Source organism: Thunnus thynnus, chromosome 13, assembly GCF_963924715.1.
Source record: "Thunnus thynnus chromosome 13, fThuThy2.1, whole genome shotgun sequence".
Lineage (NCBI taxonomy): Eukaryota > Metazoa > Chordata > Actinopteri > Scombriformes > Scombridae > Thunnus > Thunnus thynnus.
Window position 1 is genome coordinate 7,206,496 of NC_089529.1, and position 18,251 is coordinate 7,224,746.

Below are 18,251 nucleotides of genomic sequence, written 5' to 3' on the forward strand. Positions count from 1 at the left end.
TGAGCTCCCTGCGCGCCCTGCGCTTTAACGCACCGGCTCTATCCACTTTTCTTTTTTTGATCTGAATTATTATTGCAGGCTACAAATCCTTTCTTTGGACGAGAATTTATGAAAGGGGAAATTGGATAACGGGGTAAATGAGAAAACAGAGAGGGGGCTGGGTTCTGTTCTAGACACGGATCACAAGAAAAACTGTGATAATGTGATACAAACCGTCAGGACGTGCAGGAGTCGGCGGCATCCTGGACGCAGGACGCGCACACGCAGAACCTTAAAGCTGCACGTTTCTGTCTTCTCCCTCGAAAAATAAAACAACAAACGAACAAACAGATCGCGTTTCAATGTTATGAAAATACCAACATGTCAAGTACAAACTATATAATGATTGAACGCAACAGTGCTGATTGTGAACCCAAAAACAGTCAGACATGCTTCACTTTTTCTCCTCCATGTTGATGAATATCTTGAAATTAGTTTAAAATGTGATGAACTTTGAAACGTAAATGATTTTTTTTTTTTTTTTAATTATTCGGCAAAGTTCCGGATTTTTTTTTTTTTCCAATTAAGCTTCAACAATCAAAACAAGCAGTAGAAGAACCGGACCAGGTCTGTTTACACCTGTACGTCCTGACGTTCTGACGTCTGGAGCTCAGAGTTCCAGCGTCTCCATGGTGCGAGACAAGAACATAATTTTGGCATTTTCCGAAATTTGGCCCAGTCGCCATCTTTTTTCCATAATTTCAATGCTAGTTTTGGACAATTTGATGCATTGAAACCAAAATAACAGTGTTTCAAATCACTACACTAATTGTTTACACATTCCACACCTGTCCCGGGATATTTCATTCGTTCTATCCAATAAATAATCATTTTACACGGAGAAATCGTCGAATAACTGTCTGTTTTCACCAAATCTGTGTTTTTTACATGCTATGAACTGTCCACCTTTAAACTCTAAAAGTGACATTAATTTTTACTCTAAGATTGGTTTCAAAGCTTTCTTGGAGATAAATAATGAATAAATCATAAGTAAAATATAAATTTTAAATTGGTCTTACCTGCCGGGTCACGGTCCATCTCATGGGCGACTCCAGTCAGCAGGTGGTCACCAGTGGAGAGGGGTCCTCCGAGGGCCATTTCCAACTTGTTCAGTTGTCCACAAGAGTTCAGAAGTCCAAGTAGTTGTTCAGAGATCCAAGTAGTTTTGTTTTCCAACCAGATCCGCTTTAGAGTTGAAGAGTTTTCCAAGAGTTCACTTTCCAGTATCCAAGCTTTGCAATAGGTCCACTCGGGTCCAAGTTCAGGTGCAAAGTGAGGAATCAAGGTTCTGTTGGCATGACGTAACCTCGGTTTGCTCATCGATGACGCACGCGCATGCGTGTGAGAGAGTTTTTAAATCAAATTTTAAAATAACATTTATTTATACTAGTTTGTTCAATTATTTGTACGATTTGTTTTTCTTTCATTTCAGTAGCTTTGCAGTAATGTGCAAATCATTTGTGGTATTTCGTCCTTACGTTCAGAGTTATTACTGACATTTAACTCTAATACAACCTGACTCAGCAAATACTGTACTAATGATCATGACAATACAACGAATTTGAAAACAATAGAGAGAGAAAGAGAGCAAAGATATTGATGTGCAGCTGTCAGAAATGTCTCCTGCAGCAGCTGATAGTCTGATGATAAAAACACACAACAGGATGCAGAAAACAATTACAAGTTAAAACGGAAACAAACAGTTTTATTGCATTAAGTTGTAATTCATATGTGCAGTTTTTTTAGAAGACATAAATGTCTGCTGTCAGTAAACGGACTAGTTAGTACATAGAGTATGTAGTTTGATGTCTAAAAAGACAAGTTTGGGGCAAATCTCTGCGACAAAGAGTTAAAAATGCAAACTAACATTTCCATTTACCAGCAGTAATAACAACAAACCAGATGAATATTAAACAGACTTTGTGATCATGCCATGTTGTTGATTAGGGCCCGAGCACGAAAACGCCAGGGGCCCAACGGTGTGCAAAGTAACTAGTAACTATAGCGGTCAGATAAATGTAGAACAATAGTACTATTTAACAGCAGACATTTTGACTTGTCATAGCAGGAAAAGCACAGGTGTTACTTATAACATTAACGATGGCTTCGTACCATTTAGGTGCCCCAGTATGCCAAACCAGTTAGCCAAATAGGAGGCCTGAAACCTGCACATGTAATTGGAATGCAGCCATGATTAATCTTATTAATTACACCTGTACTTCTCCTGGTATGACATTTTAAAATATCTGCCATGAAAAAGATCCATATTGCCCTCAGAAATGTGACTAGTGACTGTGAGTAATATAAGTACAAAGTAGCATAAAATGGAAATATTCAAGTACATGTAAAAACAAACAAGCTGGTTCAACTTAAAATAATTTGTGACCTGGTTGCCTTAAAATCTTGAGTCAGGCAAACAAGGTTTGCACTTTTATCTGAGTAACCTCTACTTAAAATAATAAGTTGGGATGACAAAGGTGAAGCTGACCAAACAGTTCTATCAACTTGATACTTTAAGTTTTATCAACAAGTTTTTAGTTATACCAACAAGTCAGTTCATGTTGTACATATGTAAATCCTAATTGAGACAACGTAAAATGTCAAACCAACAAACTTGTATTAATATCACCTGTTGAACAAACTTCTTGTTGAATCAACTTACTTTTGGCAGCCAGGTCATTCTTTCAGGAGTAGTTCATCTTACTCACATTTTAAGCTCATTCAAAGTCTTGAACTGTGTAATTTGCCCACAAAACAGTTTTTATTTTCTAACAGCACCACATAAAGTTGATTCATCAACAACAAAGAACATTCAAAAATGCTGTAATATTAAATTCATAATGAATGAATGTTTAGTATTGGTCTACTTTGTATTAGAATGGTGAATATTAACATGTTACTTAACACTTAACTCTTATCCAATAAAACTGTAACAAATAGACTTAGTACTGTGCTTTTATCATACAATAACTACTGATGAAGGTAGTATAAGCAGAAATTGTAAAATATAAAATAAATAATGACATAACATAACAAATAATGTGAAACAACCTTCTATATAACATTCTTCCAACATGCATTAAGTTTTCTCTGTGACTATTACAGGCCTTTTGTTTTTCTTTCTACCACAGTCTCTGTGTTGTGTGTTTTAACCAGATGACCAGGTGATGTGTATGAGGGCACGACGTGTCCCTAAAACCCTGATTCTCAGCCCACGATAAACAACCACATGAAAAGAATATGTTATAGTTAAAGAATGAACAATTCAATGACATTGGCTCATATTTTATAAGTATAAATTAAAAATTCATTAAAATGTACTAAAAAAAATAATTACACTCAAAAATTAAATGATATTTAGCAGTGACTGCTTTGTATTCTTCCACTGATGGTGGTGGCTTAACCATTATCATTTTGTGGTTTGATAAAGTCAGTGAGAGGATCATTTGAGTCATAGCTGAAAATGACGCTTTATCAGTCAAACCCCTGAAAGTCAAATATCTAAAACAAAGCAAAGGTAGAAAAAAGCCCAGTTGGCTTCCATGGATTGAAAACATTTTTTGAAATAATGTTGCTTGTTTATCTACATTAAATATCTAACTGGGAAAGTCACACAAGTTCTAAAATTGGCCATAATATGTATATACATGTACATGTAAAAGGTAATAAAACTGCAGCTGGTAACGAGCTAATGTTTGCTTTCTAATAGTCTCTGTGTCCAATAGAGCTGCCAACAATGTTAAACAATAATTTAATCTGCACTTCATTTAGTTAACCCAAAAGTAAATCTGATAAACTGTACAAGCAGGGTAAAAGATGAGGCAAATGTCTCTGTAGGTGGTGGATGGCTCTTGTTGCCTCTATGGGGTTACCTTTGCATCTTTGCAGGGGCCGCACATAGCCTGACTGATTGAACCGACTAGTTGAGCAAACTTAAACTTGATATTTCAAGTACACTCACCTTTTTAGAACACTTTAGTTAAAATGAGCTGAGGTCCCAGGGCTGATACTGTATGAATAAAACTTCTAAGTAACGGTCTTAAGATTGATCCTAAAATTTGAGTCAGAAAGTCCCTTGTAAAAAGTGGGCTGTAGGTGGATTTGCAATAAGAAACCAAAGTAATTTCCAGCAAAAGTTTAAGTGTGATTCTTCAGCGCTGACTGCAGTGACTCTTAAAGTAAAGACTACAATCATGTCTACCCACAGTGCCCTCCCTCCAGCACTGAATCAACCAATAGCAGGTCTCCAGAGGGGACACGTCAGAGCTGAATCACATCAATCATCACAGTTTCATGTACAACATGTTGTGATTAAGACTACCCATCATTCATTGTATCCAAGATTATATATACTTCAATATATTGTTGCATGTTAGAGAAAAGTTTACTATATATTTCCCTTACAGTTATGTTGACAATATCAATTGATACTATATATATCCTATAATATATGCTATTTGGGATATTATTCATAAAAAATAAAAAATCTTAAATGAGTTCAATAAGGATATACAGTACAGATGATTTTAACTGATACATGTCTGTAGACGTCCTGTAAAATGTATTTTTAATTGTAACAGACCAGAGGCATCCATGTCCATGTTATCGTCCATCCATGTAGATTTCACACACATCTAAGACATGAAGAACATCATTGGCTGCAGGGCTTCTTGTAACTGATCCGTTACAATCTTATCACGAGATTTACATGAAGACCCTCAGTCATGCTGCAGGGCAACTTAGATCCAAAGTTTGGACCTCGTCGGTACACTGAGCCTCAGTGTTGTTGCTCACGTTTGCAGGACTGAAATGAGTTTTTGTGGATGATATAAGGCGAAAATGTTCTTCAGACTCTTACACCCAGAGGTCTGAATCAAGAATATGAAATTAAACATTTTCTCTGAAGTATAAAAAATGTTGGTGGCTTCTTGATGGATTTATATGTTTATATTTCTAGTTTCTGACATACATATTTGATATTGTTAAAAGATCTGCTTTCTGTACAAGAATTTGAGGTTCCTTTTTTCTAGCTTACTATATCTTTGTGAACATACGTGATATTGTGATATATGTGATGATGAATGTGATGAAATGTTTATATATTAGATGTATCTTTTGATATTTGTGATATTTTTGGTCTATTGATTTTGAAGTATGGCCTTGGTATTCCTGCTCTTTTCTATGTACTTTATTGAATGATTAGATGATTATCACCCTGGGCAGGTTGGATGTCCACATTCTGACCTAAACAAGATCAGAGTAGGATTGAAATGTCCAGATTAAATTTTGTGGCTTGGAGTAAATGTGCAGGCATTACCTATTTTCATTGACACTGCTTTCTATTAGCCTTGCACCTACATGATGTGCATATAAATACTTTCCTTCAACTCATGGTACAAATGTGCACATATGATAAAGCAGTTTTCAGCAGATCTAAATATATCAACATATTTGAAGATTAACAGCAAATCGACAGTCATGTGAGTTAAATCTGTCACTGGAGGTCACTTTCAACAGTTTGTAAATTTGACCACCAGGTGGTGCAATATGCAAAGATCTGAAAATACAGATCCAAATATGGTTCAATCTTTCAGGAAGAACTACACTACCAACATCTCTGATCATGTGGTGAATTATTTAAGTATATTACATAGAAGAAATACAGAAAGAAGTCATTATTCTGATATATCTGTGCAAGTTGGCTGAAAACGATCCACTATAAATTCACATGACCATACAGTGCAGTTTTACATTCAGAGGACAGTTTTATTTATATCAAAGATCTTAAATCACAGACGGACACAAAGTCAGAGTGTTTTGGTAACTTTTATTTTACTAAAAAAAAGGGGGAAAAAGTTCACATTGACATTTAGCCTCAATATTACAGTATATTGAAATTCTTCTCAAATGAAGTAAAATACAACATTTTTTATTTTATTTTAATCTTATATTAAAAATATCAAATAGTACTGATCTAGCAGTGCTTACAGTATTTAAGATATGTCGCAGGCTTGATAGCAGAAAGGTTGGCTTTGTACAGAGCAGAGATGGGCTGTTGTTGGTCTTAGCGAGGGCCTACAGTAGCAGAGACCACCTACCTTTGTGTTACCCGGCCTGGTTTGATTGACAAGCTGAACATGCAATGAGGGCAACTACACAAATCATCCTATAGATTATACCGGTGCAGTAAGACACTTGGAACAGGCTTGCAATGCAACAACAAGAAAAAAAAAGCTAAATGTTCCATTCATTGTGTTTTTTTTCCCCAACAACCCTCATGTCACAGAGTGCCCCTTCTCCTCTACAAAGTGATCTGAAATTCATTGGCAGACTTTCTGATGATCTTTTCAGTACAGCTTACCAACCATGGACATGGTGAATGAGAAAATCAGACTAAAAATAACATCACTACCTGAATAAACTTCAAAAAACACACTCCTTAGAGCATTTCTCTAGTTGCACAGAACTGTACAGGCACACATATTATATATATTTAAAATAAATAGGGCTAATTTGGCCAAGACTCACTGGGGAGGGCAGTCCTCTCGTTTGTCAGCACAGAGAGACGCGTCGCCAGTCATTTATTAGGACGGCTTCCCACCCACTTCTAAACCTCACAAGTTCTCATAGTCCCTTAAACACAAACACACGCACTCACTCACTCACTCACGTATGTACATCCAAGTTGTCTCTCACACACCCGGCCTCCTCCACCACATGCACAAAGCCAGAAAGACAAGAAAAAGGAAATGAAACAGCTGTTGAACATAGTTATAAAACACGTAAATGCCATTTTTTTCTGGAATGCCTCTGATCAGGAAAAAAAAAAAAAAAAAGTGTCACGCTGGAGGTTGCGAGTCGACCGGTTTTCTGAGATCATGAAACCAGTGTCTGGAAAAGGCTCCCTAGATGACGCCAACACACACATCCCTGTGTATGATCCTGTGTTGAAGGACCGTGGCCTCCAGAACCCCCTCACTACCACCGCCACCTGACCTTTCCCACTGCGGTCCGAGAATGCCTTGTCATCATGTCGGTGGGAGGCGGGGAGGGGAGGGGAGGGGGGGGTGGGGGCTCTGCTCTCCTCACATTACAAACATGACATGACACGTGACTACTAGACAACCAGGAAATCTCCTTCACCACCTCCCTACGTACTCGGCTTCATCTCTTTTCAGGACGGGGGGGGGGGGGAGAAGAAGGTTGATTAAGGGCTGTTTTGGAGTAGACGGGAAGGATGTGGGTGGGGGAATGGGGGCTGTACAGTCGAGACGAGCCGCCCGCTGGGAGAAGAGGCGAGGCGGGAGGACCGAGCGGCGGGGACCGAAAGGTTCGTATGGAGTCTCTCACTCTCTCTCGTCTCCAGAAGTCGCCCTGAGGGAGGTGGGTGGGGATTAGACGTCAGTGGAGAAGTAGAGCGTGTTGCGCTTCAGTTCGGCAAAGGAGATGGGAGGATGCTGCAGGTAGTAGAGCAGCACCTGGACCTAAGAGGAGACAGAAAGAGATGAAACTTTACAGTCATCTTATCCACATCTGAAATGAACCCACATTATCCTGGTTGTCTGTCTGCTCATACCTCAATGTGACTAATACAGTTTAAATAAGTTTTCCATGATTAACCGATTTAATATGTAGGAAAGGTTCTGGCAGTCTGCAAACATTTTGAAATTTTGTAAAGTCTAGACAATCTGCTTTATGAAAACAGGTGAATCAGTCTAATGTTTCCCCTTCAGTCCACTCCATAAATTTCCCTTAATCTCCCTTTTAATCAGTTTCATCAGACGAGCACATGTCTGGAAAATTGAGTTTTTGATTTACTGTTTGTTTAATGCTGTAAGAGGCTCACCAGATAAATGAGTTTCTAGCTTGTAACTGAATTTAAAATATGTATTTTACTACTCAGACAAAGTGTATTTTGTGAGTCAGTGAGCTTAAAAGCATGTAGGAACAACTGCTACCCTCTCTTCAGTTTTGCTAGATGGGTTCTTTTATTAGAAAGAGGTCTCATGTCTCAGTATGAGATTATTGTATATTCAGGATATGCAGGCGGAAGCATCTTTCAAGGGTGTTTGACGTTGTGTATACTTTTAAATATGCCCCAATACAAACACTCAGCTTCACTGTTAGACAGACGGGGCCTGCTACATGTGCACGCTGCCCCAGTTATGATGATTTACTCTGGATGTTGTTCTTTTTTCTGCCAAGAAAAGACATTTGTGCACAGGAAACTCATCTCTCAGTAGGGATGAATGGATGTCCTGGAGCCTAAATACAGCTGGGGGAATAGACCGCAGTGACACGGGTCACTTAGCGTCGTGGGAGTAAAATTCATCTGGAAAAACATGTGCGCAGACCGAGGAAATATGCATGTACGCACCAGTCTGTCACTCACTGCATACGCTCAGTTTCCCTCTATCAACGACAGTATATTCACATACACCTGCGACCGTAAAGTGTGTGTAGGTACCTGTGCCATGACGTCGTGTGACCAGATGTCAGAGGCGGAGGTGATGTGCTGTCCCTTCGTGCTCTCTGACTCTGAGGGCCTGAGAAGAGTGGGGCCAAACACAGTGGCCAGGTTATGGAGGGACATCTTGTTGATGGGCTCCTTCTCAGCCACCCTGCAGGAACACACGCCAACAGGCAGGACGGGGTTAAAAGTGACAGCGACGGTCGTTACAAATGTCGACAGAAACTGCACGGTGGAGAATGTGTACTGTAGATGACTGCGGTTCTACTGGGAAGCTTTTGAGTGTGAATGTGAAGCTGATTTTTCCATGGCTAGTGTGTGAGTGTATGTGTACCGTTTGAGGTGCTCCAGCAGAGTGAGGAAGGTCATGAGGTTGGGGTCAGGCAGGGAGCGCAGGAGGTGCATCATGCAGTTCTCCTTGGCAGCCGGGTCTGAGAGAGCTGCGGAGGAGAGGACAAAGATGTCAGATCCAATTATGGAAAGACAGCGTTTAAACTTTAGCCCTCATCTGATCCAGCTGGGCAACTTTAACTCTCTTGTAAACCTCTATAATGGCTCACTGATGACAAACACTTCCTGGGCTAATGTGGAAGTTTGGGAGTGGGGTAAAAGGTCATACCTATGCCCTCCATGAAGGCCGGGTAGAGGCGGTCGGTGAGCAGAGGCTCCGGCAGCTCCCTGAAGTACAGCTTGAGCGTTCCTGCGATGGCGTTGATGTCCATGTCGCTCAGCATCACCAGGATATCTTTGGTATCTACAGGCCAGACACACACATTATAAACAGAACACATTATTACAGGCTCACAATAACTCAGCTGCTCTCTCCTCTCCCTCGTCTCCAGGAATGATATAATCTCTAAATAACCCCACGTCCAGACAGAGACAGATGCAGACAAGAGAATGAAAGGTGATAGCAGCCTCTGCTCAGTCCGCTCTTAGTGATGTAAAAGCAGTTGTGACTGACACTAAGAGGCTCTTATACAACATTTTTCTATGATCATTTTAACTCGTGTTAAGTGTCTTCAAGTACCCTGAAAAGTGCTCTATAAATAAAATGTATTATCATTATAAAAATGTATTATAACACTTGAACACTTGACAGCTGCTGCTCCTCATCTCTGTCCCCTGGCCTCCCTGACTGCCAATTCTCACAAATCTCTTCGCTAAACAACTGTGAGCAAAGGCCTCGGTTACTATGACATCAGAAAGTCTTTTTCCAAAACATACACATACAGCCTCTGTGCACACATTACATTTACAGGAAATTATTATGGACAAAGTAGCTAAATGCTTGATGACTGATCATATTTAAATTAGTGAATCCTGTGGGGAAATATTCCTCACGCAACTATGCATCAACTCAAAATTTAAGACCTTCAAGATATGAAAATCTATTTAAGACTTTTAAGGAAAGGATTGATTATTCAAACTATCATCTTAGAGGGAAATTAAAATATGTTTCTGGGTTTATTTACTGTAATCTACTGGTACTACATAGTACTGACAAAGAAAAACTGTTAAATTTGATCTCCAGACAAGATGATGTGAGAGAAAGATAACACAGAGAGACAGTGAGTGGAGTCTTACTGGTGTCGAATGCTAATTTGAGGGCCTGGATGTCCGTGGCCACCCCTGAGATCCTGTAGATTCCCACCTCGTCGATCCCCCTCTTCTCCACTTCCTCAATGCACTGGCGGACGATGTAAGGCACCTTGGAGCGCTCGCGCCTGTGGACGTTTAACAGTCGTGTTAATTCTCTGATGATGTGAGTGAAGTTATACAGATTTTCTACTGTTGACATGTAAACAATTCAGCTTTAAAAAGGTAACAGCCCCATTTTTGGAACATACTTACTTTGTCACCACGTTGATTTTGACTCCAAACACCCCGCTCTGTTTTTTGGACGGCGTCCTCTTCAAGCTTAGATCCCGACTTGTAAACTTCATGGAGAATTCCACTTTGATCTGTTGACAGACATTTTAACATTTGGGTTTTTAAAAAAAAACAACATTAGAGCCAAACAGATGTCAATTCTGAATATAGTTTGAATCTCAAAGCTATTAACAGATCTCTTCATATTATCAAGTTCTTTTTAAAAATCTGTGTACATAAAATGTCTGTACTTTTGAGGACATAACACTTAATCAACTAAATATAACAATCTAAACCTATTTGACTCTCCTGCAGGGATGTAAGAGGATACAGTGTTGTTAAGACTGCTGAATAAAAACATTGTCCAAACAGAAAAGCTGGCCAACTTTACATCGCTCCTGCCAAACATAACATATGTCACCACAGAGTGTATGTCATAATCTAAAGTTGATTTCAAATCGCTTGTGTCTTTACCCCGTTCATCTCTATGACGTCCATGTGCCAGTTCTTGGACTGCACCGTCTGAGGATCCAGCTGAAAGACACAACAGAGACAGAGATACATTGGATGATAAGATGTTTGACCAAATAAGGTTACGTTACTTAATTCATTCACAGAGTTTCCCAGAAGACGACGTTGCTACATCAAATCATCAGATGATGAGAGTCAGCACAGAAAAGTCCCATTTCTGCAAGATATTGTTATGGGAAAACAATAGAAGAGAGAGTCACTACCTGTACACTCACAAAGAGGAAGTTAAGGGTTTTGATTATGTGATATGACACCACATCAATCGTGGAGAATATTTTTACAACAAAAAAAAGGAAGTCAGCTTTTACCATCTCGGTGCGTGCTCCCAGACATGCTTGTCTACACTTATATACACTAAAATCATGATAATGGGAAACTCAAACTTGCTTCAGAATGTCTTTTTCTGAGCAGTGCTGAACTCCCAAGAGGCCGACAACTGGTGAAGTGAAATGTGATTCGACCCGCTTGTGAGGAAGGAGGAGCAGTAGTGTGACTGCATTCAGAGCTTTTTGCACTTTAACTTCCACGTTTTCTGCTCTATTTGTTTTACTTAAAAACAAATACACCATCGGGGCGGAGGAAAGAAAAAAAGGGCTGTTCCCGCCCGGTTTCGAACCGAGGACCTTTCGCGTGTTAGGCGAACGTGATAACCACTACACTACGGGAACTGGCTGATGGCTTTCCCTCTCCCTCTCTGCATACATGTATTGAGAAAGACCTGACTGAGAGATTGTCTGTAACCATGTAAATGTTCGGACAAGAAAAGCAAAGCTGCTATTGACAAAGTTTAAAGGTGAGAAGAAGGTGACAGAAGTTTAGCTTTGAACTTCTCCACACATGTCTAACCTCTGGACCAGATCAAAGTCTAGCTGCTGTTGTTGGGTTTTCGTGCTTTACAGTCACCAAGTCTAGTTTGGGAAAGAATGATACCACTTATGTTTCCCACATATGCCCTTGGCAGTCTCTCGGGGGTCCGACAAGGACTCCAGATTTCCTCAGACGCTTGGCCTACTTTACCACACACATTCTCAAAGTCTTCATCAGACGTCCCTTGATGCCCTCTAAGACATGATAGATGGAAACTTGTTTTAAGTCTCCTGGAGTCCCGCTAAGTGAGGCCACAACAGCTAATGTCTTTTTTATAGGCTGTTTCAGTGTCTGCACTTCAGTTATGTTATTACTATCCGGCATAGTGACAAGCTCAATTTATAATAATGAATGTTGGGTGAGCACAAGGGCAGCACGCTTCTCTTATTGTCGGCATTAGGCTGAAACCATTAAAAGTTCTCAGTGAGTGTGTTTCATCACCTCATAAAAAGGCCATTTGGCATCGGTTTCACGCATTCCTATAATCGTTAAAGCCTGTTTTCCTAGCAGGGTGTGGGTTTGAGACGACGGACAGGTAATCACCGCAATCGGGTCTTTACACAGCTACTTCCAAGAAGAGAACCGGGCAAGGATCCAGGACTCACTGCTGACGCCTCACGTAACCCCCTCGAAGTAGACTCACTGAAAAAACAAAAACTGTTCCTCCTGCTGATTTCTTCCCTGTTGCCCTCTGCTAATTTCTAAAAAAAAAAAAGCTGATTAAAAATGAATGCATAGGGTTGGATAAGGGTTGTAAAAACAAAGAGGATCCTTTACAGGCAGCAGTTACACTCAGTGACCCCTCTCGAAACCGTATCCTCAACTGGACTCCTTTTATTAAAAAATACTTAGAGAGGAACTTGGCCCATTTCCCCCCTTTCCTTTCCTGGGAAATGAGTTGGTTTAAAGGGATGACTGCAAACAGCTTGGCTAAGGAGGCTGCACGAAGAAAACTGATTTAGTTCATGCTAAATATTACGTTCAGAATAAAGAGCAAAATGTCAGGAGAAGGGTTGCGTGATAGGAAACAGCTTTGTTGGAAATGAATTGTGACTTATGGAGGGATGTGTCCAGTTGGCTGGTTTAAACAAAGCGGCGGGAGGATTTAAGGTTTTATGCTAAGTGACAGCTCAGCTGGGGAAGCAGCAGGAAGAGGGCAGCAGGTAACAGAGCAGGCCTAGATTTCAATTCAAGACCTATTAAAAGCCAAAATAAAGAAATAAAGTGTGTTATACTTGTCTAAATCTGACAGTGTAACTATCATAGACTATTATACCAAAGATATAATGATGTTTATAGCAAATAAGATTAAAAATAGACAAGACAGTGCAAAGGATACATTTTAAAGCCTCACTTTTAGCTGATTTTCTATATATTAAGACCTCATTAGACCTTTTAAGGACTCTCAGAAGAGCAGTCGCCTTTCATCTCAGTCCAAAAAGCTGAAAAGTACAATGATCAACTTCCTGCATGAAGGAGATTATAAGCACATGAGCATCTACAGTATGTGTGCACATTGATGCACATGTCAAGGAAAAGATAAAAGTCAGAACGTGTCTCGTGTTTTCTTTCTTTTTTTTTTTTTAAAGACATCCTCAGGCTTATATGGTTCCGATTAGGATCGCATCAGTCTGGTGTCAAAGCTCTCTTTGTACGGCCATGAAAGCTACTGAGAATATATGATTGAGGAGAAGCCAGAGCAGACTGCAGCCTGAAGCAAAAAAAACACAGATACTTCAAATGTAGTGGACCATTGCATACACTGATTTGTACGCATTCCAGTTGGTAGGCGGTACACATTTGAAGCCTTTTCCTTACATAGAATACAATAAGTGTGTGTGTGTGTGTGTGTGTGTGTGTGTGTGTGTGTGCCAGCATGTTGCTCATTCTGTACAGTAAGTAGCTCATAATGTAGGTCTCTGAGTGTACACCAGGTTTGGGGATCAGCTGGTTACGCTGCTGCCCATTTACTTTCTCTGTGTATATGGTCTACTAAACCTGACCCCTGTATGCTCACACACACACACACACACACATCCTCCTCTCATCACTTTTCTGTGTGTTTGAGCATTTGAAATATGTCAGGAGGCATGTGGCTGCCATGTGATATGACCCTCTTGAGGGCTCAACAGAAGATCGATGGTTGATTTCAGTACGTCTTTCCAGCTCCTGGTTGGAGTTTCTGTCAGTCAACCAGAAGACAGGCAGAAATATCACGACCAGGAGTCTAAACTTCAAAGACGCAGCAGACAGCCGTGAGCTAGGAAGTACACACAGCCTGTACTCTGCCCCGACTGATCTACGGGGACAGAACAAAGCAGATAAGATAAATCAGGGTGTTTTGCCACCACATGGTCTTTCTTTTGTATAGACAGTGCAGGAGAACAAGCTGTCAGTTCCCTCCTTCATTATTTGTAACGATGAGAGACTTGGTAGAGAGGGTAAACTTCATTTCCTGACATTCTTAATTTGCCTTTATGGGGATTCATAAGGTGATTTGAGGTGACAGAGCCTTTTGAGTGAAAACTGGTTTAGGTTTGAATGCTTTTCAGACAATTTGATTACTTAAAGATTAGATTTGACGATGAGTACACTGGTAAAAATGTGGAAAAAAAGAAACATAAGACATTGCAAAATCTGTTTAAAAAGGCGCAATGCTTTGCTTATTCTGATCAAATAATAAGCTGGTGAGTCAGTCACCGATTTAGCCTTTTTATTAACCATTAAACCACTGCATACACCAAGACCAACACTGTTCACTCAAAACCAACAGTGTTATTGTAAATTCAACTTTTGCTCCTTGATTTATTTGGCTCAAAAGAGACAAAAAGAGCTGTTCCCGCCCGGTTTCGAACCGAGGACCTTTCGCGTGTTAGGCGAACGTGATAACCACTACACTACGGGAACTGGCTGACAGCTTCTCTCCCCCGCTCTGCACACATAATCCCTGCCCTCCTTCACTGGTGTGAAGTGACATGTGAGCCGTGCTGCTGCAGCCCGTATGAGACTGACAGCAACAACAGACCGACACAGCGGGATAGTCAGAGGTCTGCCCCCTCCTTCCACAGCTGTTTACATTTCCTACACAACATTTCCTGCACATGCAGCACTACAGCAGGAGAATAATAGATCCAGGTTCTTCATTTGTCAGAAAAAGAGGAGTGAGAGCTCAGCACATGTATTGCCATGCGGCCTTGAAAAGACCATACATATCTTACATGTTCGGCCCTGGGCCCTTCAGAGGTGTGATCGATCCACCGGCATACTATACATGAAAGCATTTCTCACTGCTGACGAGCATCACAAGCACAAAACAAACACCTGCAATATGTGCAAAACTTTTTTTTTGAGAAATGAATGCTGAAAATATTTATCTGGGGATTTCTTCAGTTACAATTAGGGAAGATTTACAGTCTATACATTTAAAATAAAAGTAAAAATCCTGCATCTTCATTTAATTTTTATGTCATATATCAAATGCTTCTCAGAATTCATCTTAGGGTTGCAATTAAGTGTGGGGTTTGGATACTTGTTTGTTCTGCACACTGGTTTATGCAGCTCTAACTAAAGGCGTTCTGATATGGAACAAGACATTATGCTAAAAAGTCCGTTACTGCAATGATTTGTACAGTCTTTAATAATAAAATCCCTACACACTTAATTAGCCCATTGTTGCTGTGCTGGAGAGCTAATGCATGCTGGTGACAACATTCAAAACACAACTCGATCTTTAGATATGCTAAATTAATGAATTCTATTTAATTTGTCCTTTGTGTTTCATCACATCGCTGTGCTCTGGCTGATTAAATATTCATTCAGCTGCAGAAAGCCTTTTATTACTCCTTTAATTAGAACGTAGCTCAAACTGCATGGTTCTCTGGTTTTAGTGGGATTACAGGAACTGTTTGTGCAACGATTGAGTCTTTTTTTCCCCCCCCTCCCTGACCTATCACTTCACGCTGCAGTGTATTTGCTTCGAGTACGAGCAACATGACTATTTTTAGACAAATGAACCACATAAGCATAATGTTTACATATGCATCAGTAATAGCGGGCCTCTTTACTCAGCAGCTGCTGATGTCACCACTGCCATGAGAGGTCTTTGACTCGGTTGCCATGTTGTCTTCTCCCCTCACTTCCTTGTTTGAACCAATGGGAGCAGGTTTTCAGCTGGCACAGGGTTGTGATTTGCAGAGTAGTCTTGCATCTCTGCGGGCATTGTGTGACTCTCTTATAGGGCTTGTAAACAGTAACACACAGACACGTACTACACTTATGCAACACGGCCCTGCCTGCAGCCTGGGTGAGTAAGAGCGTTGATGCGCACGGAATCGCGAGTTATCCTGCACTGCAGTGAGAGAGAAATATCCCTTTAATGTTTTGAATTTGAAATTAAACACAAGTACTTCATGTATTCAAGTGCTTGTCAGTAATAAAAAGGATGAAAAAATGAAGGGGTCAGTATAACCAGTGATGTCAGAACAAATTAAACTACGATATCAACTCCAGATGGATTATCTGAACTCTGACCCCAGACACAAATAAAACCCACTCAATCATTCTTTCATTTAAAAAACTAATGCTTAAGTCTTCTTCTGCTGTAAAAAAAAAAAGCAGAAAAAATTATTTCATGAACACTCTTCACACACAAAGATCTGTTAATGTCACCTTCCATCCTCTGACATACAGACTAACCACTAAAAAAAAAAAAAAAAGATTTAATCTGGTGCAGCAGTGACAAAACTCACATATGCTATCAAGAGACCGGGATCTCAGCCACATTTTTGTCCTCTGATGAACCCTCATGTTTGTCTTGGACAGATTGACGGTGATGCCGACGGCCTCATGGGAACATTGTGTCGTTCTGGGCTAAGTCATTACCTGACTATTCAGCTCATTTGTCATCTTTGCCACAACTAACGGCGTGTACCATTTGTAAGCCATTAGATCATCTCTATGTATGTTTACCCAACAGAGTCGACAAAGTAACCGAGGAAGTAGGATGTGTCACTGCTCGAGCGAGTGCCAGTAAGATGATCGGATGCGTCTCGCTTAAGCTCTGTTGTAACATTCATCATGTTTTTTGGTGACTTTGATGACTTAAGTTGGATGAAAAATCTTCCTGCTTGGTGATGTTATGTTTTAGGTCAGAGGAAAACTTTCATAAAAACAGCTGAAAACCAACAACTATTGAGACAAATGTGCCAAGCAAGTGATAAACTAAATGTCCTGTGACTTTTTCATATAAATGTTTCAGTTTCCCTGAATTCATGTGGTAACCCAGAGTCATCATCTTTGGGTTTTCCCTATAAACCCCCCTGTCATTACATTACCTAAGCCCAGACCACTGTTAAAGCATGTGATGAATATAGCAGAAACCAACATCTCCTAACTCCCATTGTCTAATTAGATGATTAATGCCTCGTTGTCAGCCTAGTGAGATTAAAGCCACCCTGCATATGGCCTGCTGCACAGCCAGAAGCGATGGGACTGGACTCATCCGAGGAGGGGGTTATTCTGGGTATCAACCTGAGAATGCTTTACTGACCTGCCACTCCCCTCCTGGAGCTCATTAACCAATCTCAGATCCTGCACATGAGGATGGATTGGGGCCAATAAAGAGCTATGCCCTCCGGCGGGGACAGACAGAGATTTATGTGGCCTATATAAAAGGCCATTAGGGGACTGGCTGGCATTTTAGGCATGCATGAGGGATGAAACCCTAATATCTCATCTGCGCTAATCAACATACTCAAATGGAAGAGCATAATTTCGTGTGTGGGCTAAAATACAGCAGGGGCGAGAGGTGGGATGAGGGCGGATGATAATGGTTGGATCTGATTCTCTTCCATAGTTAAGCCGGCACGACAGCTCCATTGTTCTCTGGGCTAAGCTGGCTGACACTCCACAAAAGAAAATAAAACCCAACCTGTCCAGCAAACAGGTCATCAGCCAAAAGAACATGATGTTAAACACACGGCCAAAAAAACCTCCAGCTACAACAGAGCAACAGCTTAATCATCATTTGTTCTTTTGCTGGGACATTTGCAATACCTTATGTCTGGTTCTAGTCCAATTAGTGTTCCCAGCCAGCCAGCCAGCCAGCCCCTTCCTCCCTCCTCTTCCTCCTATCTCATCACACCGCATCTTAATTAGGTAGCCGCTTTAGGCTGAAGGAGTGAGGACAATTCCCCGGTGTGCTTCCCGTACCCTCACGCATTCTTTAACATCCACAATACTGTTGACGCCCTGTGAATAACATGCATGCCACAGATGCACACAAACAGAAGAAGCGATATGGCCTAAAGTCAGCTTTCCCTGCCCCCCTTTTATCCAATCCTTTGAAAATAACACTTGAAGTCAACCTTCCTCATACTTGGTATGTTACAAAGTTCCATTTCATATTTTTACTACAATACTTGAAGGTGGCCAGTTGAAGCTGTAAAATAATTAATGTTCAGATGAGAGAAAA

At 40.6% G+C, this 18,251-nt stretch overlaps 1 protein-coding gene and 2 non-coding genes across 7 annotated transcripts in view; all 3 read right to left on the reverse strand.

The window, feature by feature from the left end:
- Positions 1-5,846: 5,846 nt before the first annotated feature.
- Positions 5,847-18,251, reverse strand: part of abr (ABR activator of RhoGEF and GTPase) — a 131,754-nt gene continuing 119,349 nt past the window's right edge. For all 5 annotated transcript variants that reach the window (XM_067607562.1, XM_067607563.1, XM_067607564.1 and 2 more), the window contains 7 exons: positions 10,856-10,915; positions 10,364-10,473; positions 10,097-10,236; positions 9,129-9,263; positions 8,844-8,949; positions 8,507-8,660; positions 5,847-7,523 (listed from right to left, as the gene is read on the reverse strand). In XM_067607562.1, the coding sequence (XP_067463663.1) occupies positions 7,434-7,523; positions 8,507-8,660; positions 8,844-8,949; positions 9,129-9,263; positions 10,097-10,236; positions 10,364-10,473; positions 10,856-10,915 (795 nt within the window). In that variant the 3' untranslated portion in view covers positions 5,847-7,433. The remainder of the gene's footprint in view (positions 7,524-8,506; positions 8,661-8,843; positions 8,950-9,128; positions 9,264-10,096; positions 10,237-10,363; positions 10,474-10,855; positions 10,916-18,251) is intronic.
- On the reverse strand, positions 11,508-11,580 carry trnav-aac (transfer RNA valine (anticodon AAC)). The gene has a single exon. It is a non-coding gene; the product is annotated as a tRNA-Val (tRNA).
- trnav-aac (transfer RNA valine (anticodon AAC)) lies at positions 14,614-14,686 on the reverse strand. Its single transcript has one exon. It is a non-coding gene; the product is annotated as a tRNA-Val (tRNA).